Genomic DNA, 27,991 nt, shown 5'->3' on the forward strand with positions numbered 1-27,991 from the left:
CTTTTTTTGTCCTGAGTTTCATGGGAAACCTTGAGAATTTCTCAGTGTTATGTCAGTAACATCTTTGTTAGGGTGGGCTTAGCCCATGTTAAACAAGTTTTATTCTCACTTTCCTGAATGTAGCCTGATGATGGTCATTGTTTCTAGAGGAACCCCAGAGACCATGGCAGCTTTGCAGCTGAAACCTTTTCTTCTTTTGGATGCAAAGTTATTTTGTATATTTACGGCCTGAGAAGAGGTATGTCCTTTGGCATTAGCTGTCCCTGGGGTGTTTGCCAAGCCATCACTGCAAGTTCCAGGGACAGCAGGATAGCACATATTGAAATGAAAGCTCCACGTTTATTACTTCTCCAGTGTCCAGTGCTGAGTTTGTACAAGGTGGTAAACATCAGTTCCTATGCATGTGCCACCAAAAGGACTGACAAAACGATTGCAGAGGCAAGATGTTCAATATTCTTTTACTCTACTTTCTGACCTACCCATGGGGCATTCGTATGTGTATGTATCTCCTGATATTTCATGACTGAGACTCATCTGGACCAGGGGCTTTATGAATTTGTTCTGACAGGACATCCTATGGGATCCAGATCATTCAATGAATTCAATCCCATCTAGACAATAATTCCATTTTTTTTTTTTTGGTCTTGTTGTGAGGAATGTTGAGGAGGTGTGTTGATAAAAAATACACATAAGATATTTTCTTCCTGGCCATTAGGAAAAGAGATGAAGCAGACACTGTCCCTTGGATTAGAGGGCATTCTGTTTTCATTTTGTCCAGAATGCCTATTTTTCCACATTGGGGTGAAAATCTCCAAATCAGAGATTTTAATTTTTTTTTCTCATGGCACACATGAACTAATTACTGTAATTCAGTGGTCCATCAAAATACATATTTTGCCATTCTGCCAAAAAAGTTTGGTTTTGGTTCATGCTCACCCCACAGTTATTACTGTGTTGGCTGTTGTCACTTACTTTCTTAAAAAATCTATGAGTTATGTAGTCTGTGCTATTGACTAAATAGTCAGATGTTGCTTTTTAAAAAAAATTATTGCAGCACACCAGTTTGCCTGTGTGACACTGCAATTGATAGTCACAGCTATAAACATATAAAATTCATCTTTTCCACTGTGTCATTTAAGACCACTTTTTCCTTATTTATTTGTTTGGGATACCTATCCATTGATGTGAGTGGGAAGTTAAAGTTCCCTACAATGTCTGTACTAATTAATTTTAAAAATGCCAATAACTATATACCTATCAGTATTCACTCACAATATAAATGGTTTCACTGCTTCAACCAGAAGACACAGGGTGTCTGAATGGATAGGAAAAGAAAACTTTTACATATGCTGTCTACATGACACCCACTTCAGATAAAAAACACAGCATGAAAGTAAAGTGTTGGAAAAAAGTTATTTCATGTCTACCTTTGGGCCCCAAAGAAACTATTCTGCAGAGAAGGTTGCTCTAGTGAGAGGTCTAATCCTGGACGGTGGACATGTAATAGGCATGAGGATAACCGTGCTCAGAGTTACCTGATCCCTGTGGGAGCACTGACTTTGAGTGAAGTCAGCACATACAGTGTTTCAATGCCCAGAAAGTTGTGGAAGGAGCTGGAGCAGGTCAGAGCAGGCCTGCTGGGAACCTCAGGTAAAGATGCCTCTCTTTTATGTGAACCACTTAATTGATGGCTTTACAGCCTTTTTCTAAAATTTGGAAATCCAATAAAGGAAAAAAGTCTACCTTGGGGGATAAAAAGTGATTTCATGGAAATGAAAATTTTAAAATGCCGGGTGCAATACTAATTTCAGGCAAAACAGACTTTGAAAGAGAGACCATAATAATGTAGGGATATTTCCTAATGATAAAGGGGTCAAATTATCAAAAGGATAAAACCCTTGTAAACGTTTATTGATGCAAAGTAGGAGGATCTGAGTACAGTATACAAAGCAAATATCCTTGGACATGAAGGCAGAGATTGATGTTTTCCCCCTGGGATCTTTGTATTTTGGTTGGTAATTTGTAGCACTTGGGAAAATAGGGATACTAGATGCTTCAAGATGTGTGACTTAAAGAGTAATATGCAGATTGATCATCACTGCAACACACAATATAGCTGTCCCCATGTGGTCAAAGATCCTGCCCCCATGTGGACACAAGATGGCCACCACAAGATGGCCAGCAGGAGAGGGCAGTTGGGAGGCACCCTGCCTGCAAGGGAGGGCAGTTGTGAGGGACCAGGCCTGCAAGGGAGGGCAGTTGTGAGGGACCAGGCCTGCAAGGGAGGGCAGTTGAGAGGGACCAGGCTTGCAAGGGAGGGCAGTTGGAGGTGATCAACCCTGCAGGAGAGGGCAGTTAGGCTGGCAGAGGAGGGAAGTTGGGGGCAAACAGGCTGGCAGGGGAGCAGTTAAGCATCAACCAGGCTGGCAGCGGAGTGGTTAGGGGGTGATCAGGCTGGCAGGCAGAAGGGGTTAGGGGCAATCAGGAAGGCAGGCAGGCAAGCAATTGGGAGCCAGCAGTCCTGGATTGTGAGAGGGATATCCGACTGCCCGGTTAGGCCCGATCCCACCGGGATCGGGCCTAAACGGGCAGTCAGACATCCCTTGAGGAGTCCCAGATTGGAGAGGGTACAGGCTGGGCTGAGGGACAACCCCCCGCCGTGCACGAATTTCGTGCACCAGGCTTCTAGTATAGGATAAATGCTTATGCTGATATAGATGGAAAGTTTGAAAGAGTCATTGCTATTGGACAAAAAGAAAAAAGAAACACCCAAGAAAACTGAAGCTCTCAGAACTCGGCTTATTCTCAATCATGTCTACTCACTCTGCAGAGAATGTCCTGCTTTTTATGTATAGATAGAATATTTTTCAACGAAACATACTTCATATTAGATGATCCTCTCCCACAAAGAAGGCTCCTGTTTGATGCAGGTGAGGCTTCATCAGGGTTTCTGTCAGGGCATACTCCTCCATTCCATTGGTGTATGTGTCTGTATTAATCCAGGATCACACCCACTTGGTTACTGTTGCTGTGTAAAATGTTTTTCAGTGTCAAGAAGTAAATTTTCCAACTTTCCTATATTTGAAGTAATTCGCCTCTTCTGAATATCATTTGCTTAAATTACAGTCAAAATTGCCTTGACTAGGTAATCTATTTATGTGTAGACACTTGGACATATTAAGGAATGTCTTTCAGTTTATTTGTATCTGCTTTCTTTAGCATTGTTGTGTCATTTTCAGTGTTCAAGTCTTATACTGTCTTTGTAGAATAGATTGTCTTAATGTGTTTATCTGTTTATTATATGTGGTGTGTTTTTTTGGCATCCAATGGCAATACGAAGAGGTGATATTTTTTTGGACTAAAGCAATAAAATATTTATATAGGTTAAACATAATCCTCTGGTCTGACTTACTCTAAATTACAGATTTCTAACCAGGTCATATCTTTAAAGTAAATAAAGATTTATAAAGCTTGAATGAATACCTATATTCATGAAAATACTGGAAAATAATCAAAATTTAAAAATGGTGATGGGACTATGTATACTGATCATAGTTATTATTCTTATTACTCTGTTTTAAATATTGTAGATTTTAAAATTGTCTTGTTTCCCAAATATAAGGAAAACTAACAGGAGACATTCTGCATTAATATCAGTGTATCATTAACTATGTTATAGGGACTACTAAAGTCAAAATATTCATGTAGAAATGCCTTTCCAAATACAAAGACTTCAAAGACCACAACTTCCAACTGGACAGTTTTTATCCCTTGGAAAGTATATAAATTAAAATCTGTTTCCCAATGGGTCTGTCTCTGACACCCCATCCACCTGCTTCCCTAACTCAAGCTGCCTCTCTATTCAGATGGGGGGACAGGGAGAGGCTGAGAGCAGGCTGCCCTTCCCCTCCCCTCTGCTCACTGAGGGTTTAAGGATCCAGGGAAATTGGAGGCAGAAAGTGTCTGGTTTCAAACCCAATCTGTCCGCCTTTTCATTTCTCTATAACTTCACTGTAAGAATGTGTTACCTGCGAAAGACACCTCCCCGGGACATGTGCAGCTGAAGGGCAAACCAGCCAGTAGCTCTAAGCACAGCCTCTGGGATCTGGAAAACTTATGTGTGAATTCCAGATTCTTCCTCCATTTTTTTAAAATATATATTTCACTGATTTTTTACAGAGAGGAAGGGAGAGGGAGAGAGAGTTAGAAACATCGATTAGCTGCCTCCTGCACACTCCCTCCTGGGGGTGTGCCTGCAACCAAGGTACATGCCCTTGACTGGAATCGAACCTGGGATGCTTGAGTCCGAAGGCTGATGCTCTGTCCACTGAGCAAAACCTGTTAGAGCTCTTCCTCCTTTTTTTATGTGTTTGCCACAGCTGCCATCTACTCGCTAGCACCCCAATAAAAGAACAGCCCCTCTATCTGGGGAGCCTTGTGCCATCAGAGGGCACCTGGCCCTTTCCTCCCTTTAAAGGAGTAAAATACCCGCCCTCTCTGCTCCTGTCTCTTCTCTCCCTGGTGAATCCTGTCACAGCCGCGTCACCAGCCAAACCCCAACAATGACGGGGGAACTCCCCCAGGAGGGGCTGTCCCTGTGGGAGGAGGTGAGGGACCCAGGGCTGCCCCCTCGCTCCTGCCCCGCCCTCCCGCCCTCTGTCCCCGCACAGGCCCCGCCCCCACCGCGGAGCCGCTCAGCTCAGGCGCTGGCCCCGCCCATCCCGCAGGGAGGCGCATGCGCAGTTCCTGGCAGACGCGGAAGCGGCTGTGGAGGGGAAGGTGGCGGTTCCCTGAGGAGGTGTCTGTGCTTTAAAGCCGCTGCTCTCCGCCCCCTCCCCGCAGGGAAGGCTGAGGGCGCTGCGGGCGCTGAAGTCCGTGGTGAGGTCCCCGCCCCGGAGCCCCTCACAGCGGTGAGTCCGGTCCCGGGCGGCTGCGCAGTGGAGGCGCCGCGTTCCTTTGGGGGAAACTGAGGCCCGGCCCGCGGTCTCTCCGCCTGTGGCTGTGGCCCCCCGCCTGCCGCGTGGTTTTCCTGCTGAAAACCATCCCCGGGGCCGCCGGTCCCCCCGCGGGGCTGGGAGTCTGGGTCAGGGGGTTCCCGCCCTTTGCGCCCCTCCCCCGCCCGGCGCTTTCCGCCCACAGAGCCCGGATGGCTCCGGCCTGGGGGTCTGCACCCCGCCTTCCTAGGCCCCCCCATTAATAAGGGGTCTGAGTGCCCGGGGAGCACAGTGTCCATGGGGAGGGGCTCAGGGGAAGAACGCGGTGTCCCCAGAAGAGGTGACCTGCCCGCAGGGAGGGCTTTGTGGGGGCGGTGACTGCGGGGGGCGGGGACCCGGGCTGGGGGGTCAGGAGGGGGAGTGAGAGAGACAGACACGTGGGAGGAGGAAGGGCGGTGAGGGGTCCACAGAGGGGCCCATAGGGGTGTGGGAGGACTGGACGGCGATGGTGGGAGTGAGGGGGGAACTCGGGAAAGCAGCCTGAGGAGGAGGGAAGTGGGGAAATAGGGGGAGGGGAGCCCAGAGAGAGGAGGGGAGCTGAGAGGGAGAGGGTCCTGGTGAGAAGTGGGGGCCGCACAGGAGGAGGCAGGTCAGAGGGAGACACTGGTTCAGAGGAGAAGAGTTGGGGAGCGAGTGCAGGGACGGAAAGGGGGGCTTAGGGAGGAGGGAGCAGAGGGGGAGCAGCGCGGAGTCCCCAGCTGTGGGGAGCAGGACAGACTGTACCGGGCAGCAGCGGGGACACGGGCGTGGGGAGGGACAGACGCGGACGTGTGTGGAGATGGAGCGATCAGAGACCAGGAGAAAGAGCACCGGAAGGGAAATAGGTTTCAGGAGGTTCATGGTCTGGGTGTAGGGACAGAGAGAAAAGGGGCGAAAGAGTAGGGGAGGGGGGGACACAGGAAAAGACCACAGAGGAGAGAAAGGGAACAGGGAGACAGAGACAGACCCATGGACAGAAATACATGGTAGTGGGAGGAGGGGACCCTGATCTGGGTGAGGGGTGAGCTGATGGGGTGTGGATGATTTAGTTTTGTATTGGTTTGTGGAAATGTGTGTGTGTGTGTGTGTGTGTGTGTATTTTTAAAATATATATATATGTATATATATATATATACATATATATATATATTTTTTTAAAATATATTTTATTGATTTTTTACAGAGAGGAAGGGAGAGGGATAGAGAGCTAGAAACATCGATGAGAGAGAAACATCGATCAGCTGCCTCCTGCACACCGCCCACTGGGGATGTGCCCGCAACCAAGGTCCATGCCCTTGACCGGAATCGAACCCGGGACCTTTCATTCCACAGGCTGACGCTCTATCCACTGAGGCAAACCGGTTTCGGCTTAAAATATATATTTTTGAAAGATATTTTTATTGATTCCCTAGAGCAGTGGTCAGCAAACTGCTGCTCGAGAGTCACATGCAACTCTTTGGCCCCTTGAGTGTTTAGCAAAGGCGAGCTGAGGAGGACCCTAACTAAGTTAATAACAATGTACCTACCTATATAGTTTAAGTTTGAAAAATTTGGCTCTCAAAAGAAATTTCAATCGTTGTACTGTTGATATTTGGCTATGTTTACTAAGGAGTTTGCCGACCACTGCCCTAGAGGCAAGGAGGAAGAGAGAAAAAATCAATGACTAGAGATAATCATTGATCAGCTGCCTCTTGCATGCCCCTAACTGGGGATCTAACATGCAACCTGGCTAAATGCCCTGACTAGGAATCTAACTATGACCTCCTGGTTCATAGGTCCAACCTCCAGCACTGAGTCATGCCACCTAGGTGTGCCTATATACTTAATTTAACAACTGAATTGTTTTAGTTATGCAGATTTGAATGACAGTGACAAATCTCCAGTTTATAAAACTTGGGAGTCCTATATAATAAAGAGGTAATATGCAAATTGACTGTCACACCCTCACAAGAGGCCCACCCCTATGTGGTGACAAGATGGCCATGGCCATGTCATCACAATATGGCCACCACAAGATGGCCGGCAGGGGAGGGCAGTTGGGGGCGACCAGGCCAGCAGGGGAGGGCAGTTGGGCATGACCAGGTCTGCAGGGGAGAGCAGTTAGGGGCGACCAGGCTTCCAGGGAAACGCAGTTAGGGGCGACTAGGCCAGAAGGGAAGTGCAGTTGGGGGCAACTGGGCTGGCAGAGGAGGTCATTTGGGGGCCATCGGGCTGGCAGGAGAGCAATTGGGCATCGATCAGACTGGCAGGGGAGTGGTTAGGGGGTGATCAGGCTGGCAGGCAAAAGCGGTTAGTGGCAATCAGGCAGGCAGACAGGCGAGTGGTTGGGAACCAGCAGTTCCGGATTGTGAGAGGGATGTCCGACTGCCTGGGATCGGGCCTAAAGCGGCAGTTGGACATCCCCTGAGGGATCTCAGATTGGAGAGGGTGCAGGCTGGGCTGAGAGACACCACCCTCCAGTGCATGAATTTCGTGCACCGGGCCTCTAGTTTTATAATAATTTGCTTCCCTTATTCACTCAGAGGGGAGAGACTTGTCTCTTGGGTCCCTTGTCATTTCCTGGGATGGCAACGACTAGGTGACCTGTGTCTGTCACCATGTGATGCTTTTTCAAGGAATCTTAGAAGCCTTAGCTTTGTTGCTGTGGTGTTTTCTGTGTGTGTGTGTTTTATCGATGGATTTACTTTTTGAATGTCTGACGTTTAATTTATTATTTACAAACATCCTGAGATAAATTCTCTGGGTCTTCTCAGATCCCCTGAGGAGCTTTAGGAAATGCCCTCAGGTGTACTTTCCCGTAGAGGTGGACAGCTGCTCTGGGTGGGGCATCATTGGTTACTCAGGTGCACCAGGTGATGGAAGGTGAGGACAGGGATTAGCAGGAGGGTTGCAGGACTCCTTCGTGAGAGTGAGGAGCAGGGTTTGTTCAGGGGAGTAAAAGGGGTGCTCTGTTTGGTTTGGGGGTCAGGATAGCAGCTAATGTTTTCATTTCTGTAGGAGTTTGTGGATGCCTTTGAGTGGAGAGACATGAAGATGGACTAAAACACCTCACAGTGTCGTCTCCATTGTTCCTGACTCTCTCCTTTGACAACGGTTAGAAGGTCCTTCAGACTGTATGTGTGAGATGAGCTGATTAAGAGGCTGTGCTGATGTCTTTGAAGGCACATTCTGTGACTCCTCAACATAGTGTCACCTGAGAAGGCAACTCAGACCCCATCAGGACCAGGACCACATGGCTGCTTCTCAGGTAAAGGATGTGTCCTGGGTCTGAAGCTATGTTTGCTTTTCTCTAACATCTGGTGATTAATATCTCTATTTCGGATGTTCTTGCCTTTGCAGGTTGTTTTTCTTTCCTTATTTCCTTACTTTATTCATTACTAGAGGCCTGGTGCACAAAATTCATGCAAGGGGTAGAGGGTCCCTCAGCCTGTCCTGCGCCCACCTGCACTCTGGGACCCCTTGGGGGATGTCCAACAACTGGCAGTTGGACAACCCTCTTGCAATCCAGGACACTGCATGCCCCAGTGACCATACTTTTCATACAGGTGAAAGGCATCTTGCCGTTATATGGGCAGCTACATTTTTTTGCCCTGATTATAAAAGGTAGTACATATCATGATCCTTCTGAGGCAGTAGTACTATTTTCCTCATCTTATGAGTCAAAAAACTGAAGCAGAGAGAAATTACGTAATTGGCTTTGTCACACAGTTATAAGTTATGAGAATCAGGATTGACCACAAAATCCATAAGCTAGAGTCCAGGCATTTCCCTAAGCTTGGCCGGCAATGAGGGCCGATCTGTGGGTGACTGATGGGGCAATTGGCGAGTCCCTGCTACCACCCGCCTTGTTTGGTGGCCTGGGACCGTCTGCTGGCCGCACCCCCCCGCCACCACAGCAACCGGTCGCCTCTCTCTCAAGGGGCAGATGCTCAACTCAGAACACTCGTGAGACAGATGCTCCTGTGTTGAGCAACTGCCCCCTGGTTGTCAGTGCGCGTCATAACAACTAGTTGTTCCCCAGGTTGATCAATTTGCCTATTAGAGTTTTATATAGGACTAGAGGCCCAGCGCACGATTCAATCGTGCGGGTAGGGTCCCTAGGCCTAGCCTCCTGCGATCAGGGCCATCTTCTGCCTGTTCGCCAGTCCCCAGGCCCAATGCTGCCTCCGCCGCCGCCACTGAGCGGCCAGGCTGTTGGGATCACCAGCTCATCCCCAGCCGCTGCCGCTGCTGCTGGGGCTTGAGGCGCTGATGAAGGGGAGCACGGCAGGGGATCCGGGTGCAGACAACCGGCTCCCCGCCTCCGATGGCAGCGGAGCTGCGCAGGGGATCCGGGTGCGGACAACCGGCTCCCCGCCTCCGATGGCAGCGGAGCTGGGTGTCCAGGGTGTCCGAGGCAGCCCCCCTCAGCGGCCGCCAATCCAGCCGTTGAGAGGCAGGGGGGGGGGCGGGAGTCCCGCACCTCTCAATGGCCGGATATGCCACCCCGAGTCCCGCCCCCCAGCCTCCCACCGCCTAATCGTGGGCGTAGCGGAGTGATGGTTATTTGCATATTGCCTTTTTATTATGAAGGATAGTCAATGTCAGCAGTTTCTATATTTATCTCTTTTCTTCTTCTTTTTTTTTTTTTTACCTCTCTTTTTAAAAATATATCTTTACTAGAAACCCGGTGCACGAAATTCGTGCACGGCAGGGGGTTGTCCCTCAGCCCAGCCTGTACCCTCTCCAATATGGGACCCCTTGATGGATGTCCGACTGCCCGTTTAGGCCCAGTGGGATCGGGCCTAAACGGGCAGTCAGACATCCCTCTCACAATCCAGGACTGCTGGCTCCCAACTGCTTGCCTGCCTGCCTTCCTGATTGCTCCTAACTGCTTCTGCCTGCCAGCCTGATCACCCCCTAACCACTCCGTTGCCAGCCTGGTTGATGCTTAACTGCTCCCCTGCCAGCCTGTTTGCCTCCAACTTCCCTCCTCTGCCAGCCTGGTCACCCCTAACTGCCCTCTCCTGCAGGGTTGATCACCTCCAACTGCCCTCCCTTGCAAGCCTGGTCCCTCTCAACTGCCCTCCCTTGCAGGCCGGGTGCCTCCCAACTGCCCTCCCCTGCTGGCCATCTTGTAGTGGCCATCTTGTGTCCACATGGGGGCAGCTATATTGTGTGTTGCAGTGATGATCAATCTGTATATTACTCTTTTATTAGATAGGATTGATTTCAGAATGGAAAGGAGAGGGAGATAGAGACAGAAACATCAATCAGGATGGAGAATCATTGATCACCTGCCTCTTGCACCCCACCCTGCACTGGGTATCAAGTCTGAAACCTGACCAGGAATCCAACCAGGTGCCCTGACCAGGAATTCAACCCTAACCTCTTGGTTCATAAGTCAGCCCTCTACCTCTCACCCACACTGGGCCGGGCTACAATTTCCTCCTTTGTCCCAGAGCCTTGTCTGTATTCATTTTGAAAGCAGGAAGCATTCCCATATTTATTTAGTGACTTTCAACTAATCAGAACATTCCTTTTGTGACAGATAAAGCTTGGAAGGCAGCCATGTCTAACAACCCTACTGGGATGGGTCAGAGGCTCACATATCACTGAAGAAGGCAAATGTAGGTCTTAGGTTCAAGTGGCTGCCGCATCAGCTCTAGATCAGGGGTAAGAGGATGCACATCTCAGAATAATTCATAAAATTCTGAATAGAAGGGCAAATAGAAGAGACTTGCTCACTGGATAAGTACGAATACTTGGTAGATAAATGTACTATTATTAGCTTACAGAACATGAGAGGTACATGTGGTTTGGCACTTGCAAAAATTAAAGTTTATTTGTGATAATTTCCACAAAATTATTTCTTTATTGATGTATTTTTGCCAGTAATGTCACAGCAGTGGTGACCTGACCTTCCATGTACCTCAGTCACCTGATGCCCATTGTTCAGCCCACCTGGTGTTCACGTGGCAGAGCTGCTCCCCTCACTGTAGGGTTAGTATCTGCCTTTCTCAGGAATAAGGGTGTAATAGAGATTTAATAAAGTTGTGCAAATGCCATCACTTTTTTGTATTTTCTAGAAAGTTTTCAAGAATGGTATTAATGTATATTCAGTTCCATTGAATTTTTACAACATAGTATAAATGTTGCATAAAATTTTTGAAAGAAATGTACTAGTAAGAAAAATTAGTTTACCAAGCTGTTGTGGATCAGTGGTGGAGGGTTTGATTCCTGGTCCAGGGCAAGTAGGTCATAGGTACCTGTGGTAGGTAACCAATCCATGTGTCTCTGTCTCTCTTTCACATTGATATCTCTCTCTCTCTCTCTCTCTCTCTCTCTCTCTCTCTCTCTCTCTCTCTCTCTCTCTCTCTCTCTCCCTTTGTCTCCTTTCCCTTTTGTGCCTCAACCTTCCTGCCTTCCCCTCCCTAAAAATCCATGGGAATAAATCTCCCCAGGAGAGGATTTACAACCACAAAACAAAACTAAAGATCTAACTTGTTTTCTATCCTTATGTTTCTCTCATTATGTTCATAAAACACAAAGTGGATCATACACAAATACATTCAAGAGATTTACAAAATCACTAAACCATCTTGATTTCATAGTTGTAAAATGTGTGTCTCTGAGCCTAAACTGTTAACTTTATTTCAGCTATTTTTTCTTTTTTTCCCCCTCAAGTACATTTTTATGAATTTCGGAGAGGAAAAGAGGTAGAGAGAGAGAGAGAGAAACATCAATGATGAGAGGGAATCATTGATAAGCTGCCTCCTACACACCGCACACTGGGGATTGAGCCCACATGCTGGTTGTATGTCCAGATCAGGAGTCAAACCAGTGACCTCTTCGTGCCTGGGTTAGCAGGCAACACTGAGCCACACCAGCTGGACCAGGCAGAATAATCTTATTTTAAGATTACTCATAGTAACTTTCCCACTAGGATTATGGTTCCTATATGTGCTATTCCATGAGAATTGAATTACATTAATAAAACCTTTTAGTTCAAAGTTCTGTATGAATTTTTTTCTGTGTTTACACTTTCTCTGTATTCAGAATCTAGAACATGGATCAGAAACATTGAAATCACAAGTAAAAAGTAAGCTTGTTACACATGTGGAAACACAAGGCACATGTTAGAACCTGGATCACAATCTATATTTATACAGACTAGAGGCCCGGTGCACGAAATTCGTGCACGGGGGGGGGCAGCGGGGAGTGTGTCCCTCAGCCTGGCCTGCACCCTGTCCAATCTGGGACCCCTCATGGGATAACCAGCAGTTGGACATCCCTCTCACAATTCAGAACTGCTGGCTCCTAACCGCTCACCTGCCTGCCTGATTGCCCCTAACTGCTTCTGCCTACCAGCCTGATTGTCCCTAACTGCTCCCCTGCTGGCTTGATTGCCCCTAACTACCTCTGCCTCGGCCCACACCTGGTACCCAGGATTCCCTCCTCCAGCTGACCACAGGCACCCAGGATCCGGGCTTCTCTCCCTCTGGTCAGCCATAGGCGCCCAGGCTGGCTGCACCCTTAGGGGATGGTGGACAGGGGGCTTCGCCTGTGCTGCAGCTGCAAGTGCTGGCGCCCAGGACTGCAGGGTGGGCGGCTTCTTTGTCTCCCAGGCCACAGCCAGCCACAGGTGCTGGGCCCGGGACTGCAGGGTGGGCGGATTCTCCATCTACCATGCTGTAGTCAGCTGCAGGTGCTGGCACCTGGACCACAGGGTGAGCGGCTTCTCTGTCTCCCAGGCCACAGCCAGCCACAGTTACTGGTGCCCAGGTCTGCAGGGTGGGTGGCTTCTCTTTCTCCCAGGCCACAGCCAGCCACAGGTGCTGGCGCCCAGGACTGCAGGGTGGGTGGCTTCTCTGTCTCCCAGGCCACAGCCAGCCGCAGGTGCTGGTGCCTGGGACTGCAGGGTGGGCGGCTTCTCTGTCTCCCAGGCCACAGCCAGCCGCAGTTATTGATGCCCAGGACCGCAGGGTGGGTGGCTTCTCTGTCTCCCAGGCCACAGCCAGCCACAGGTACTGGTGCCCAGGACCGCAGGGTGGGCGGCTTCTCCATCTCCCGGGCTGCAGCCAGCCTCAGGTACTGGTGCCGGTTTCTCCATCTCTCCCAGGACGTGGGGCGGGTGGACATGGGGTGGGCAGCTTCTCCAGCTGGCTGTAGCCTGGGATCATAGGGCAAGTGGCTTCTTCATCTCCCAGATCGCATCCACCCTCAGGTACTGGCACCTGGTTTCTTGTCTCCCCCAGGACGTGGGGAGGGCGGCTTCTCCAGCTGGCTGCGGCTTGGGATCACGGGGCAGGCGGCTTCTTCATCTCCCAGGTCGCAGCCAGCCTCAGGCGCTGAGGCCGGGTTTCTCAGTCTCCCCCAGGAGGTGGGGCAGGCGGACCTGAGGTTTCTGCTGCTGGCTGCAGCCTGGGATCACAGGGCAGGCGGCTTCTTCATCTCCCGGGCTGCAGCCAGCCTCAGGCACTGGCACCTGGTTTCTTGTCTCCCCCAGGACGTGGGGTGAACCGCTTCTCCAGCTGGCTGAGGCCTGAGATCACGGGGCAGGCAGCTTCTTGGTCTCCGTGGCTGCAGCCAGCCTCAGGTGCTGGGGCCCAGTTTCTCCGTCTCCCCAGGACATTGGGCAGGCGGACCTGAGGCTTCTGAGGCTGGCTGCAGCTTGGTATCATGGGGCAGGCGGCTTCTTGGTCTCTGTGGCTGCAGCCAGCCTCAGGCGCTGGCGCCTGACTTCTCCAACTCCCAGAGACCTGGAGAGGCTGGGGGGCGGGGCTGCCGCCATGTTTTCAGTCTAATTGCATACTCACTCAGATTGAATGGTGGGCGTGGCTGGTGGGCGTGGCTTGTGAGTGTAGCGGAGTGATGATTTGCATACTACTCTATTATTAGATAGATGTTCATTTCCTTGTGGTCTGTTTTACACTTGAGAAGAAGTCCATATACTTCCCACCAGCATGGTATTTCCTGCTGAGAAATATACACCACTGACCCGGAGTGATGGAAATACAGCACTCAGAAATCCAGGTGCCTGTGTACATGATTTAATTTTTTTTAAAATATATTTTTATTGCCCTAACTGGTTTGGCTCAGTGGATAGAGCGTCAGCCTGCGGACTGAAGGGTCCCAGGTTCGATTCTGCTCAAGGGCATGTACCTTGGTTGCGGGCACATCCCCAGTAGGGAGTGTGCAGGAGGCAGCTGATCGATGTTTCTCATTGATGTTTCTAGCTCTCTATCCCTCTCCCTTCCTCTCTGTAAAAAAATCAATGAAATATCAAAAAAATTTTTTTTTTACTGCTTTCAGAGAGGAAGAGAGAGGGGATGAGAGAGAGAGAGAAACATCAATGATGAGAGTCATAGATCAGCTGCCTCCTGCATGCCCCAGAAGGACGCAGCCCGCAACCCAGGCATGTGCCCTTGACCGGAATCAAATCTGGGACCCTTCAGGTCCCAGGCTAGCATGCCTTAATTTTAAAGTTTATTTTCCTGAAACATAATCTGTACCGTGGATTTGTGGGCATGTGTCATCCTCATGTGTCAGTGTCAGAAAACACATCAGAGAATGTTACTGGGACAAAGTGATCTATTGAATAATTCAGGATACCCCCTAGGTCCAAACCTCTTGTCTTGACTCTGTTTTCATGTTGGGTGACATTATGAACTCTTCTGGTGACCTCTTGGTAAATGTGTCTTTTCTTTCAGGAACTGTTGACCTTCAGGGATGTAGCCATAGATTTCTCTCAGGAGGAGTGGAAATGCCTGGACCCAGGTCAGCAGAAGTTGTACCTGGATGTGATGTTGGAGAACTACAGCAACATGGCCTTCCTGGGTGAGGTTGACTTCCTTCCTGAGTTCCTACTCCACCCGCAGGGTTTGGTTTCTTATATTATTTTAACATCTGTAAGGCCAGCAGCGGAGGGCAGTTAGGGACCACTAGGTCAGCAGGGGAGGGCAGTTGGGGGTTACTGGGCCATGATGGGAGCGCATTTGGGGGTTATCAGGCCTGCAGGGAAGGGCAGTTGGGGGTGACCAGGCCGGCAGGGGATGGTAGTTAGGGGCGACTGGGCAGGCAGTGGAGGGAAGTTGGGGGCGATCGGGCCTGCAGGGCAGCAGTTAGGCGTTAATCAGGCTGGCAGGCAGGTGAGCGTTTGGGAGCCAGCAGGCCTGGATTGAGAGGGGGATGTCTTATAGGGATCGGGCCTAAACCGGCAGTCAGACATCCCCCGAGGGGTCCCAGATTAGATAGGGTGCAGACTGGGCTGAGGGACACACGCCCCCAGTGCACGAATTTTGTGCACTGGGCATATAGTGTGTTTATAATCTTGCTGAGAGTGTATGAATGTTGTCATTTCTCCACTTCATTGTTAATACTTTTTTTTTTATGGATGATTGGCATCCTGTTAAGTGTTTGGTGGTATTTCATGGAGGTGTCCATTGCATTTCTCTGGTGATGAATGAGTTGAACATTACTTAATATGTCTATTGCGCATCTTTATATCCTGTTTGGGAAATGTCTATTCAGGTCCTCTGCCCATTTTTCAATAATGTTGTTTGTCTTGTTGGTATTAAGTTGGGTGAGTTCCTCACATATTTTGGATCTTTATTTTTTTGAGGATGTAACATTGCTGGGCTGTTGTTGTTTTTGTTATTTTGTGGTTTCTTTTGGTATGGCAAACTTATTCTTTTGTAGTCTCATTTCTTTATTTTTTAACTTCTTTGTTATGCCTAGGAATATACATTCAAACCAGTATTTTTAAGAGTGATGGTGAAGTTCATTGACAATGCTGACAGTGTTTTTATGGTTTCAGGTTTTATATTTTAGTTGTTAATCCATGCTGAGTTCATTTTGGTTCATGGCCTATAAACGGGATCTAGTTTTATTATTTTTGCATGTATCTGTTCCATTTTTGTCTCCCTACTTGATGAAGAATCTGTCTTTACCTATTGTGTGTTCTTGCCTTCTATCTTGTAAATTAGTTAACCATATAGCTTTGGACATTTTTAAAGTTGTGTTACTTCCTTTTTCATGTATATTCTGAATATTAACTACTTATCAGGTAATCTGCTTTGTAGAAAATTTTTTCACATTTCACAGCTTGTATTTTTATTGCACTAACAATTTGCTTTAATGTGAAGTTATTTTAATATGGTGTGTAATGCCTTTTGACTATTTATTTACCTTTCCATTCAGTGCTACAATCCTATCTAATAAAAGAGTAATATGCAAATTGACCATCCAACACACAAGATTTCTGCCCCCATGTGGACACAAGATGGCCACCACAAGATGGCCAGCAGGGGAGGGCAGTTGGGCGGGATCAGGCCTGCAAGGACGGGCAGTTGTGGGCGATCAGGCCAGCAGGGGAGGGCAATTGGGAGGGACCAGGCCTGCAAGGGAGGGCAGTTGGGGGCAATCAAGCCTGCAGGGGAGGGCAGTTAGGGGTGACCAGGCCGGCAGAGGAGGGAAGTTGGAGGCAACCGGGCCTTCAGGGAAGGGCAGTTGGCGGGGGTACCCAGGCCTACAAGGGGAGAGTAGTTGGGGGGGGGGCAGGGGACCAGGCCTGCAGGGAAGAGCAGTTTTAGGGGACCAGGCCTGCAGGGGAGGGCAGTTAGGGGTGACCAGGCCTGCAGGGGAAGGCAGTTAGGGGCAAACAGGCAGGCCGGGGAGCAGTTAGGCATCAGTCAGGCTGACACGGGAGTGATTAGGGGGTGATCAGGCTGGCAGGCAGAAGTGGTTAGGGACATTCAGGAAGGCAGGCAGGCGAGCAGTTGGGAGCCAGCAGTCCTGGATTGTGAGAGGGATGTCTGACTGCCTGTTCAGGCACGATCCTGGTAGGCTCCGCTCCTGCCCAAAAGCCTACCAGGATCGGGCCTGAACGGGCAGTCGGACATCCCTCAAGGGGTCCCAGATTGGAGAGGGTGCAGGCTGGGCTGAGGGACACCCCCCCCAATGCACGAATTTTGTGCACTGGGCCTCTAGTATAAAATAAAATGTCATAAAAACTTTTCTATATGCCTTAGCCAGATTGGCTTAGTGGATAGAGTGTCGGCCTATGTACTGAAGGGTCCTGGGTTCAATTCCAATCAAGGGCACATGACCAGGATGCAGGCTTGATCCTCAATAGGGGCTATGCAGGAGGCAGCCAATCAATGACTCTCTCTCTCTCTCTCTTTTTTTAATATATTTTATTGATTTTAGAGAGGAAGGGAGAGGGAGAGAGAGAGATAGAAACATCAGTGATGAGAGAGAATCATTGATTGGCTGCCTCTTGCACTCCCTCCACTGGGGACTGAGCCTACAATCCAGGCATGTGCCCTTGGCTGGAATCGAATCCGGGACCCTTCAGTCTGCCGGCCAATGCTCTATCCATTGAGCCAAACCAGCTAGGGCTCAATGACTCTCTCTTAATGTTTCTATCTCTCTCTCCCTCTCCCTTCTTCTCTGAAATCAATAAAAATGTATTTAAAAAAACAAAAACTTTTCTATAACTTTTATTTTAATAGATTGAGTTATTATTAGCTTTATGTTTCAAACTCCCCTCATTCTTTTTACATGTAGACATCTAACTATCTCAACACTATTTGTATATGTGAGTATATCCCTTCTTTTGTGATATAAGCACCATTGTAGAATATTATTTTACCTCATGCGTGTGAAGTTGTAAGTAGGCCCTTTATTCTACAGTGCTTTTTTGTAGGTTTTGTTAATCCTCACATGAGAACATTTTTTTCATTGCTTTTCAGAGAGAGTGGAAGGGTGGGAGCAAAGACTGGGAGAGAGAAGGAAGCATCGATGTGAGAGACACACATTGACTGGCCCCCTTCTGTTCCCATTTCAACCCAGGTGGGGTGGGAATTTGCAACCGAGGGATGTGTCCTTTAACGGGCTTTCAACTCACCACCCTGAAGTGCACAGGATGATGCTCTAACCCTGAGCCACACTGGCCAGGGCCTACCGTGCTCCTTTATTTACCTGTGTCTTAATGTGTGGATTCTACTCTTTTTTTAAAGTATATTTTATTGATTTTTCACAGAGAGGAAGGGAGAGGGATAGAGAACTAGAAACATCAATGAGAGAGAAACATCGATCAGCTGCCTCCTGCACACCCCTCATTGGGGATACACCCGCAACCAAGGCACATGCCCTTGACCGGAATCAAACCCGGGACCCTCCAGTCCGCAGGCTGACGCACTGTCCACTGAGCCAGACTGATTAGGGCTAGATTATACTTCTTGATAACATCAGTTTTAAAATATTTTTTTAAATCAGGAAGCATGATGCCTTTAAGCTTATATTGTCTCTCCCAACTTTGTTTTGGTTCCCTGGTTTCCTGTGTCATTTCATATCACATTTAGGATGAGGTTTGCTAATTTTGTAAAAAGTGTCATTGGGACGTGATAGTGACTTCTTTGAATGTCACAACCTTGGGTACTTGTGACAGCTTATACTGTTAGCATTGCAGTTTAAGATTATTGCATGTGTAGTTCAATTATGCTGTTATTCATGTAAACACATACTTAATTTGTTATTTTGTATTTCTGTTACCTTACAGGAACACTGCTAACTTCATTGGGTGGTTCTATATATCATTTAAAAAAATTATTTTAAACATCTGTATTTATAGAAATTTGGAGTCTGTGTTGTACAATACAGAATTCTGTCACCTGTTAGCAGAGATCATTTTATTTATTTTCTTTTTTAAAAAATATATTTTATTGACCTTCCACAGAGAGGAAGAGAGACGGAGAGAGAGCTAGAAACATCGTTGAGAGAGAAACATCAATCAGCTGCCTCCTGCACACCCCCCACTGGGGATGTGCCCGAAACCAAGGCACATGACCCTGACCGGAATCGAACCCGGGACCCTTGAGTCCGCAGGCCGACGCTCCATCCACTGAGCCAAACCAATTCAGGCTATTTATTTTCTATTTTGATTGTGACCATGAGAACTACTTAAAATATCTTAAGGTTATAACAACGTACCTTAAACTCATAGTGTCAATTGCATACAAATCTCTGCTGATTGCCATTTCTACTCATGCACCCACATAAGTTGATATCACATTATCTTTTGCCTTGTGTCATAGCAGAGATTTAAGATTTAATTTATTCATTTTTTATTTTTTTAAAGGACACGTTTTTTATCTCAGAGAAGGAGATGGGGAGAGAGATAGAAACATCCATGATGAGCGAGAATCATTAATTGGCCGCCTCTTGCACACCCCTCACTGGGGAACAAGCCCGCAACACAGGCATGTGCCCTGACCAGGAATTAAACTGTGACCTCCTGGTTCATAGATAGACTCTTAATCACTGAGCCATGCCGCTCCAACTATTCCTTTTATTTTTTAAAGTTCCACAAGAGAAATCAAAGTGATAGTGATTCTTTATTAGAACACCACAGATTTTTATATTTCTCTATATTTTTCCTTGTACAAGTAATTTTTATATTTTCATCTATTAGTGTTTTGTAGAATTTTTAAATTACCTCCAGGAGTATTTTTTTTCAGGAGTATATTTCTTAAGGATTATTTATAGGGCAGGTCTAGTAATGAGAAGGTCTAATAATGAAAGAGTTTTGGAGCTGGAAAAGTTTTTTCCTCTCTATTGTTGATCTGTTTTGTCAGTATTCTTGTTGGATGGTTTTTGTTCATTTATCACTTCAGTGTTCTATTTCGTGTCCTTTTTAGCCTCCAATAGTATTCTGCTTAGAAACCCCCTAATGATCATAGAGGAGCTGTTTTTTCCATGAAAAGTTATGTTTTAATATGCTTTTTGGATTGTATTGTGAGATTCATGATATTTTCATTCTTTTTTATCTGTTCTCACGTTTATATTGATTCTACTTAGAGTTCATTGAACTGCTTGCATTTGTATGTCGCATTCTCCAATTATCAGGATCTTAAATGATTAATTTTTTTTATATAAGCTATCTAATCCTTTTTGGTGTCCTCTTGGATGTCGACTTGTTAGTGTCTTAGGAATTCCTTAAATTCTCTTCATATTTCCACATGTTTATTGGCTTTTCTTAATCAAAATTTTAATGAATTAAAATTTTGATGAAATATGTATAAGTTCTTTGATTTTTTTATTTTAAATTTATTTAAATTTTGATTAAATATGTACAAGTTCTTTGATTATTTTATTTTCAGAGATGAAGAGAGAGAGAGGAGAGATAGAAATATCAATGAATAGAGAGAATCATTGATCGGCTCCCTCCTGCATGATTGGGGATCTAGCCTTCAACTCAGGCCTGTGCCCTGCCATGGAACCAAAGTGTGACCACCTGGTTCATAGATCGGAGCTCAACCACTGAGCCACCACTTTATGGAAAATTCTTTGATGTTCTAAGTTGAAAATGTCTTTTGTTATTGATTCTACTGTGTTTTTTAATTCGGGTATTATGTTTTTCAATTTCACCTTTCGGTGTGTTCTTTATAAAGTACTTTTTTAATCGTATTTTTACTTTGGTTATATAATGGAGTTGTCTTTTTCCCCCCCATCTTTTTGGCTTTAAGATATTTAGTTCCATTCTTTTTCAGGTAATTAATATATTTTAATTAATGTGGTCCCATTTGATTACTTTTATTTTGTGTTTCTGATGGTACACTTTTTCTGTTTCTATGCATGACTTAATATACTTTGTAGAGATTTCGGAATTGTAAACAAGCAGGCTTTTGAACATACTTTCTATACTAGGAAACAAATAATAACCATCTGTGGAACCAATTCTACTTTCTGTCAATACTGTTTTCAGTATTGTGTTCTTGGTTCGGTTCTCTGTTTAATTTCCCAGTTGAGATGGTCTCTGTTTCTTTCTCAGGCCCATGATATCTTTTCAGTCTTGATATACATCTTTAGAACCACAGTCTTTGTGGTTCTCGGACAATTTCTCATTGTTTCTTTGTAGCAGCCACTACAGAGCACTCATCGTGTACTACCATTCCGTTCGCACTCTGTGTCATGCACAACAGACACTTGTTGTTCAAGAAGCTTCAAAATAGGGAGGACATTGAACATGCACTTCCCTCATCGCTCTCTCTCCAGCGAAGTAACTGGGCATTGGGAGTGTTTTTATAATATTGCCATTGTGTGCCAGGGGTTTTGAGCAGGTATCATTGGAAAATATAAGGAACTCTTTGTCCCTCTTTGATGTGAGTTTTCCTCATTGTACCTATCTTGAGCTTTGATTGAATTCTTTTCATGCTCTTGGAGTACTCAAAAATGTCATTTGGTGAATACGTGCTGTTAACTTCAAAGTTCACTGACCTGATTGTCAAAACTTAAAAATTTGTGTGTTCTTTTTTTCAGCTATGTCATCTAAAGATAACCAGGTCCTTATGCCAAAGCCTGAAATACAAGATTTATTCCCTGAAATAATACTGGTAAGATGTAAAAGGTGTCACTTTGATAATGTACACTTAATGAAAGCCTTGGAATTTGAGGAAGAATGTGATGAGAAGGGAGGATATTAATATAAACAGAACTAATCTGGAACACTTACAATGAAATGCTTGTTACCTAAAGAAGTCAGGTGTATTATGCATTTGGGAAATCTTCCAATTTAAAGTCAGTTACATTGGCAGATCATTGTGTTTCTGTACGTGAAGATTGACAACAACTTTTTATTGTTTAGCATTCTTGGAAAGAAAATCTGCAAAAGCTAGGAATTCACATATTCTCTAGTGTAAATATTTATTTGAATTATTTAAAATGTAGGGTGGAATTAAACTTTCATGCAATGATATCTAAAATGTATGGATTTATAACGTACCTATAAAGTTAAAATATGCTCAATTGGGCAATCTTTTATGATTCCTTAAATTAAAATATATATTTTTATTGATTTCAGAGAGTAAGAGAGAGAAAGAGGGAGAGGAAAACATCAATGATGAGAGAGAATCATTCATTGGCTGCCTCCTGCATGCCTCCCACTGGGGACTGATTCCGCAGTCAGGCCATGAACCCTTACTGATAATGGAACCATGACCTTGTTTATCTGTCAAAGCTCAACCACTTAACCATGCTGGCTGGGCAATTTGGCAATCTTTTATACAAGGATTCATTCTTCTTCCTCTGACAATAAATGTTTTGTATTTATTTTTTATCTATAATTTCAATAAATTAGGAAAGCTATTTTATACAACCATCTTGGTTTAATGAGTATCACAAAATGGTACATATGGAATGAGTGTACATATTTAATGAAATTATAAATCTCACTACAGGTCTTTCTATCTCCCATTATTACCAGAGTACGCATAAAGAAGATAGCAGTTATCAATGGATTAAACATTGGAAACATTTTAAGCAAGAGTCATATCTTAATCATTGGACAAGTGAGCTTGCAGAGGACCATTATAAAGGTGGCAAAGTCTTTGACCAAATGTCCAATCACAGTATACATCAGGTTATTCCTGTTGTGGAGAAGACACACAAAGGAAGTAAATGTATCCAGTCTTTTCAGCAATCTTCAAATTATAATGAACAAGAGAATATTCATACTGGGGAGGAGGCTTGCAAATGGGATCCTTGTGGTAGAATCTTCAGTCAAGTATTCAATCTAAATAAAATGAAAAAAATCCATAGTGGTGAAAAACCTTATACATGTAAAGATTCTGGTAAAACATGTAATTGGCTGTCTGGTTGCACTGTAAATCATAGAATTTATACTGGAGAGAAGCCTTATAAATGTACAGAATGTGGCAAAGCCTTTGGCAGCTCTTCAGTCCTTACTAAGCATCAGAGAGTTCATACTGGAGATAGGCCTTATAAATGTAAAGAATGTGGCAAAGCCTTTAGATGGTCCGCAAACCTTACTTATCATCAGAGAACTCACACCGGAGAGAAGCCTTATAAATGTAGTGAATGTGGCAAAGGATTCATTTCGGCACCATCCCTTAATTGTCATCAGAGAATTCATACTGGAGAGAAGCCTTACAAATGTAGAGAATGTGGCAAAGCCTTTAGCCAGTCTTCACACCTTATTTATCATCTGGGAGTTCATACTGGAGAGAAGCCTTATAAATGTGAACAGTGTGGCAAAGCCTTTAGGAATTCCTCATTCCTTACTTCTCATCAGAAAATTCACATTGGAGAGAAGCCTTATAAATGTAGGGAATGTGGCAAAGCATTCAGTAAAACATCATCCCTTAATTATCATCAGAGAGTTCACACTGGAGAGAAGCCTTATAAATGTAGAGAATGTGGCAAAGCCTTTGGTAGCTCCTCACACCTTATTACGCATCAGAGAGTTCATTCTGGAGAGAAGCCTTATCAATGTACAGAATGTGGCAAAGCGTTCAGTGAGTCCACAAAGCTTAATCGACATCAGAAAGTTCACACTGGAGAGAAGCCTTATAAATGTAGAGAATGTGGCAAAGCCTTTACAGAGTCCTCACACCTTACTTGTCATCAGCGAATTCACACCGGAGAGAAGCCTTATAAATGTGGAAAATGTGGCAAAGCCTTTAGCAGGTCCTCAGACCTTACTAAGCATCAGACAGTTCATACGGGAGAGAAGTCTTATAAATGTAGAGAATGTGGCAAAGCTTTTGGCAGCTCTTCAGTCCTTACTAAGCATCAGAGAGTTCATACTGGAGAGAAGCCTTATAAATGTAGAGAATGTGGCAAAGCCTTTAGCCAGTCCTCATCCCTTAAGAAGCATCAGAGTGTTCACACTGGAGAGAAACCTTATCAATGTAGGGAATGTGGCAAAGCGTTCAGTGAGTCCACAAAGCTTAATCGACATCGGAGAGTTCACACTGGAGAGAAGCCTTATAAATGTAGAGAATGTGGCAACGTCTTTAGCCGTTCCTCCTCCCTTAATGAACATCAGAGAATTCATTCTGGAGAGAAGCCTTATAAATGTAGGGAATGTGGCAAAGCCTTTAGCCATTCTTCATCTCTTACTTATCATCAGAGAGTTCATAGTTGAGAGAAGTCTTATAGATGTGAGGAGTGTTGGAAGTGTTACCAGGGAAAACTTAGTGAATATCACAGAATTCACACTGGGCAGAAGCCAAATTAATGTGCAAAATATAAAAAGGCCTTTCCATGCTATTATGTATTGCTGTACCTGAGAGTCTTCATACTAAAGAGAGACCTTACAAAACTAGGGAATGGGCTAGAGCCATGGTCGGCAAACTGCGGCTCATGAGCCACATGCGGCTCTTTGGCCCCTTGAGTGTGGCTCTTCCACAAAATAACACAGCCTGGGTGAGTCTATTTTAAAGAAGTGGCATTAGAAGAAGTTTAAGTTTAAAAAATTTGGCTCTCAAAAGAAATTTCAATCGTTGTACTGTTGATGTTTGGCTCTGTTGACTAATGAGTTTGCCGACCACTGGGCTAGAGCATTTACCCTCAGATCAAAGTTTACTGAACATCAGAGATTTTATAGTTGAGGAAAGCCTATGTTGTAGAAAATTTGAGGAAGCCTTTAATGTGTGGTCAAACTTAGTCCACATTTTAAGAATCATTCTAAGGAGAAACAAATAATAAAAGTATTTGGCCAAAGATTTAACCATAGGTCTAATCTTCATTGAGAATGATAAAATTAGGCCTTATCAATTATGAGGCATATGTCAAAGTGTATATCCTAATTTATATCTTATACAACATCTGATTATTATTACTGGATAGAAGCCTGGCAGATACAAAGAATGTATGAAAGCTTATTCAGTATACAAAAGTTAGTTGAAATCAGAATTCATACTGAAGAGAAACAATACAAATGTAAACATTGTCCGAAAGTCTTTAATCAATACCCGTACCTTACTCCTCACATTGGAATTCATCCTAGAGGGAAACCTTAAAACTGAAGAATGTGGGAAATCATATAGTTGGATCTACAGCCTCAGTCAATATTAGGAATTGTAATTGGGTAGAAATTCTACATTCATGATATAGGAGGGAGCACTTGTTCAAAATACTCAGTTTACAAAATTCTAAGAAATCGATTATTTAAAGTGACTTTAAAATGTAAACACTTGACCCAAGTATATAATGGATTATGAATTTTCAAGTATTATTGATTTCATACTAGATAGGTAGCCAAAATGACTTTCAGGTATTGCTCTTAATCAATGTTTCTTACACAGTGTACCCCAAACTTTAAATGTAGTTAGGTAATATTTTGTATGCTTGAATATATCAAAAGAATTGTTGTTTCCATATGTACAATTACTTAGAGTGTTATTTATATTGAAATCCCTTGAAGTATTTTGAGAAGGAAATATTAATGTGATTCTTCTCCCATATCACTTGATGCTGCTATGTGTTATTCCTGGTGTATGTGTGAAGTCATGAGGTTGATTGTTTCTGCCTTAAAGATCTGTGATCTGTTGTATATTATATGGACTTCCATGGAATATTGGATACAGTGTAAGGTGCACATTTTTTCTATTAGAGAATTACACTATTGAAAGAATCTCTTAAAATAGTTCTTGAGTGTTTCTTTATTAATGATGTCATCAAAGTTACTTTTCTGTGCCAATGTGGTCAGAAGAAAAGTTTATGAGGGCATGTCCATTTGTGGTTATGATGTTTAGGTGAATGGAAGTACACTCAGGACAGTGCTGTCTGTGTAACAGGTTTTCTGTAATGAAGAGGAGTATTGCAATACCAGTGACATTGTTGTACCCAGGATGCAGAATCGGCATGAACTCTGCATGTGGAGTGAGGACACCTTTCCCAGGCTGCACTGCTGGCTGAACTCAGAAAAATTTATTCTATTTCTTTCATTTTCTATTTTCTGTTTCTCTCTGGTTTATCACTTTATCTTCTAGGCTGTCATTCTTTTTGCAGTGCTACGACCACAGCATGTAAAGCTCTTCCTGTCCCACATCAGCCCCTCAAACCTGTGTAGCTTCTGCTCAGTTGTTTGGAATTCACTAATACAATGACTGACATTAGAATTTGTGAATATTTTGCTTTATTTTCATGGAGTAGGAAGCCCACCACTCGGGTTCTCATGCTGACACCTATAGTTTTTAACATGAAAATGAACTTTTGGAATACCACAAATTGGCATCTATGTACTTTTAATTGGAATGATTTTTCTTGTCCTGATTATCATTGGAAAACCTAACAATTTCTCAATGTTACATCAGTAATTGCTTTATTGGGGTGGGATTAGCCCATGTTAAACAGGTTTTATTCTCACTTTCCTGAATGTAGCCTCATGTTGGTCATTCTTTTTTTTTTTTTTTTTTATTGAGGTATTATATGTGTACATATCTTACCATTACCCCCCCACCCCACACCCACACATGCCCTCACCTGTCAGGAGCCAAGAGTCAATGACAAATTAATTCTAACATTATTTTAGTAAGCTAATGAAACAGAACCTCATGGAAACTTGGTCCTCACCATTGGCTTACTTCCTCATGCCTGAGGACAAAGCATTCTTCGCATAGCTGCCCTTCAACCGCCCCATCCTTTATCTTTAGTCAACACCCTTTACGACCTTAGCCAAATTATCTAAGTCCACATGATCCTCTCAGCCCCTATCCCTCCTAGACATCTCCCCTTCTAGAACTTCCTCATACCCCCTCCCCTGCCTGCAGCCCCTGCTGGCAAGCACTGATAGGTCCACAGTTCACTCCCCGCGCCCCACCTCCCACTCCCTGACTTGGATATAAGGCATCGCTGTAAGAATAAAAATTTGAGGCTTGATCAGAAACCCATTTGTCTTGCCTCCATTCTCCGCGTCCCTTGTCTCATTTCTCTTAGGTTCGTCTCTGGTGTCCGTGTTGTTGCCCCGCGGGTCGGGGCAAAATGGCGCCCAACGTGGTCTAGAGACCCTCCGACGAGAACATCCACTGGAAAGGCCTGGCCAGGCGACCCTCGGATTGAATTCCGCGACCCTTGGATTAAATTCCGCGACCTTCGGATTAAATTCCGCGACCCTCGGATTAAATTCCGCGACCCTCGGATTAAATTCCGCGACCTTCGGATTAAATTCCGCGACCTTCGGATTAAATTCCGCGACCTTCGGATTAAATTCCGCGACCTTCGGATTAAATTCCGCGACCTTCGGATTAAATTCCGCGACCCTCGGATTAAATTCCGCCCTAGATCACCGCGCACCCGCCGCGAGTCAGATCGGAGTAAGGTAAGTGGAGCATTTTCACCCCTCTCTGCTCGGCTGTTATTATTGGCTTTTCGGGTCAATTCCTCTAGCCCACTAATAAGCAGTCACCTCACCGTACTGGGGAAGAGTTAAGGGTACCCAGTCTCGGTAGTGACGACTCTGAATCACTTGACCTAGTATCCCTGCTTGATTTCTCTGTCGGAAGCTTCTCACTGAGTAAAATTGCCCTCCAAACCTTGAGCTTGCTATGAACGTAAGGTCGTCCACCTCATAGACTCAACCACGAGGAGTTCACCTCCCCGATCCCTACGGGACGGGGACATCAGGGATCTTCCTCGTCTATGAGGGTCCGAGTAGGCGGGTTATACCTACCGACTGTTTCACGCAAGCAAGGGAGTAAAGAGCAATATTGAAAGGTGAAAGTTCCGCTTTGATTTCACAGTTGGCGAGAAAAGTCAGGCTGACCTGGCGTGGGGTTTATACAGCCCGGAGGCTTACGTGGGAGAGGATAATTACCTAAAAAGCCATCCAGCCGACCAGATATGGGGCATTCCCTGGTTCCCCCTAGGAGGAACCATCAATCATAGACGATGGGTTAGAGTAGGAGATGCTTTACAGGATTTTTATCAAGCCTTTGGCCCTGAAAAAATTCCTGTACATGCTAAAAATCCACTCACATGACCCTGACGTTCAAGAAGTTATTAAAACGGGGGAGGAAATTCTTAAAGAAAACTCCCATCCCCCTTCCACACGCCCTTCAGGATTATTATGAGACTTTTGGTCCAGAGAAAATTCCTATTTTAATTGGTGATGGCCTTGATTCAGCACAGGAGAGTTTAAGAATGTCTAAGTGGGGTGCAGCCACGGCCTTACAGCCTGCAATGGAAGGGTGCAAGTCTCTAATAATACCATCTGCACCTCTTATAAAAGGAAC

General features: G+C 45.2%; 2 protein-coding genes across 4 annotated transcripts in view; one reads left to right on the top strand and one right to left on the bottom strand.

Moving 5' to 3' along the window:
- Window positions 1-2,662: 2,662 nt before the first annotated feature.
- LOC307116464 (uncharacterized protein) overlaps window positions 2,663-27,991 on the bottom strand; it is a 204,750-nt gene continuing 179,421 nt past the window's right edge. For all 3 annotated transcript variants that reach the window (XM_079800482.1, XM_079800481.1, XM_079800480.1), the window contains exon 5: window positions 2,663-2,702. The gene's annotated coding sequence lies outside the window, so the exon portion shown is untranslated. The remainder of the gene's footprint in view (window positions 2,703-27,991) is intronic.
- LOC307116023 (uncharacterized protein) lies at window positions 4,773-27,958 on the top strand. Its single transcript, XM_079799640.1, has 5 exons — window positions 4,773-4,910; window positions 7,971-8,220; window positions 14,666-14,792; window positions 21,276-21,349; window positions 22,219-27,958. Exons 2-5 carry the CDS (start codon window positions 8,206-8,208, stop codon window positions 23,899-23,901), a joined length of 1,899 nt encoding a protein of 632 aa, XP_079655766.1. The 5' UTR covers window positions 4,773-4,910; window positions 7,971-8,205; the 3' UTR covers window positions 23,902-27,958.

Source organism: Cnephaeus nilssonii (genome assembly GCF_951640355.1).
Source record: "Cnephaeus nilssonii genome assembly, chromosome: 20".
Classification (NCBI taxonomy): Eukaryota; Metazoa; Chordata; class Mammalia; order Chiroptera; family Vespertilionidae; genus Cnephaeus; species Cnephaeus nilssonii.

Coding starts and splice junctions, on each gene's coding strand:
- LOC307116023 (XM_079799640.1), top strand. Junction 14,793..21,275: donor CAGCAACATGGCCTTCCTGG/GTGAGGTTGACT, acceptor TCTTTTTTTCAG/CTATGTCATCTAAAGATAAC. Junction 21,350..22,218: donor TATTCCCTGAAATAATACTG/GTAAGATGTAAA, acceptor CATTATTACCAG/AGTACGCATAAAGAAGATAG.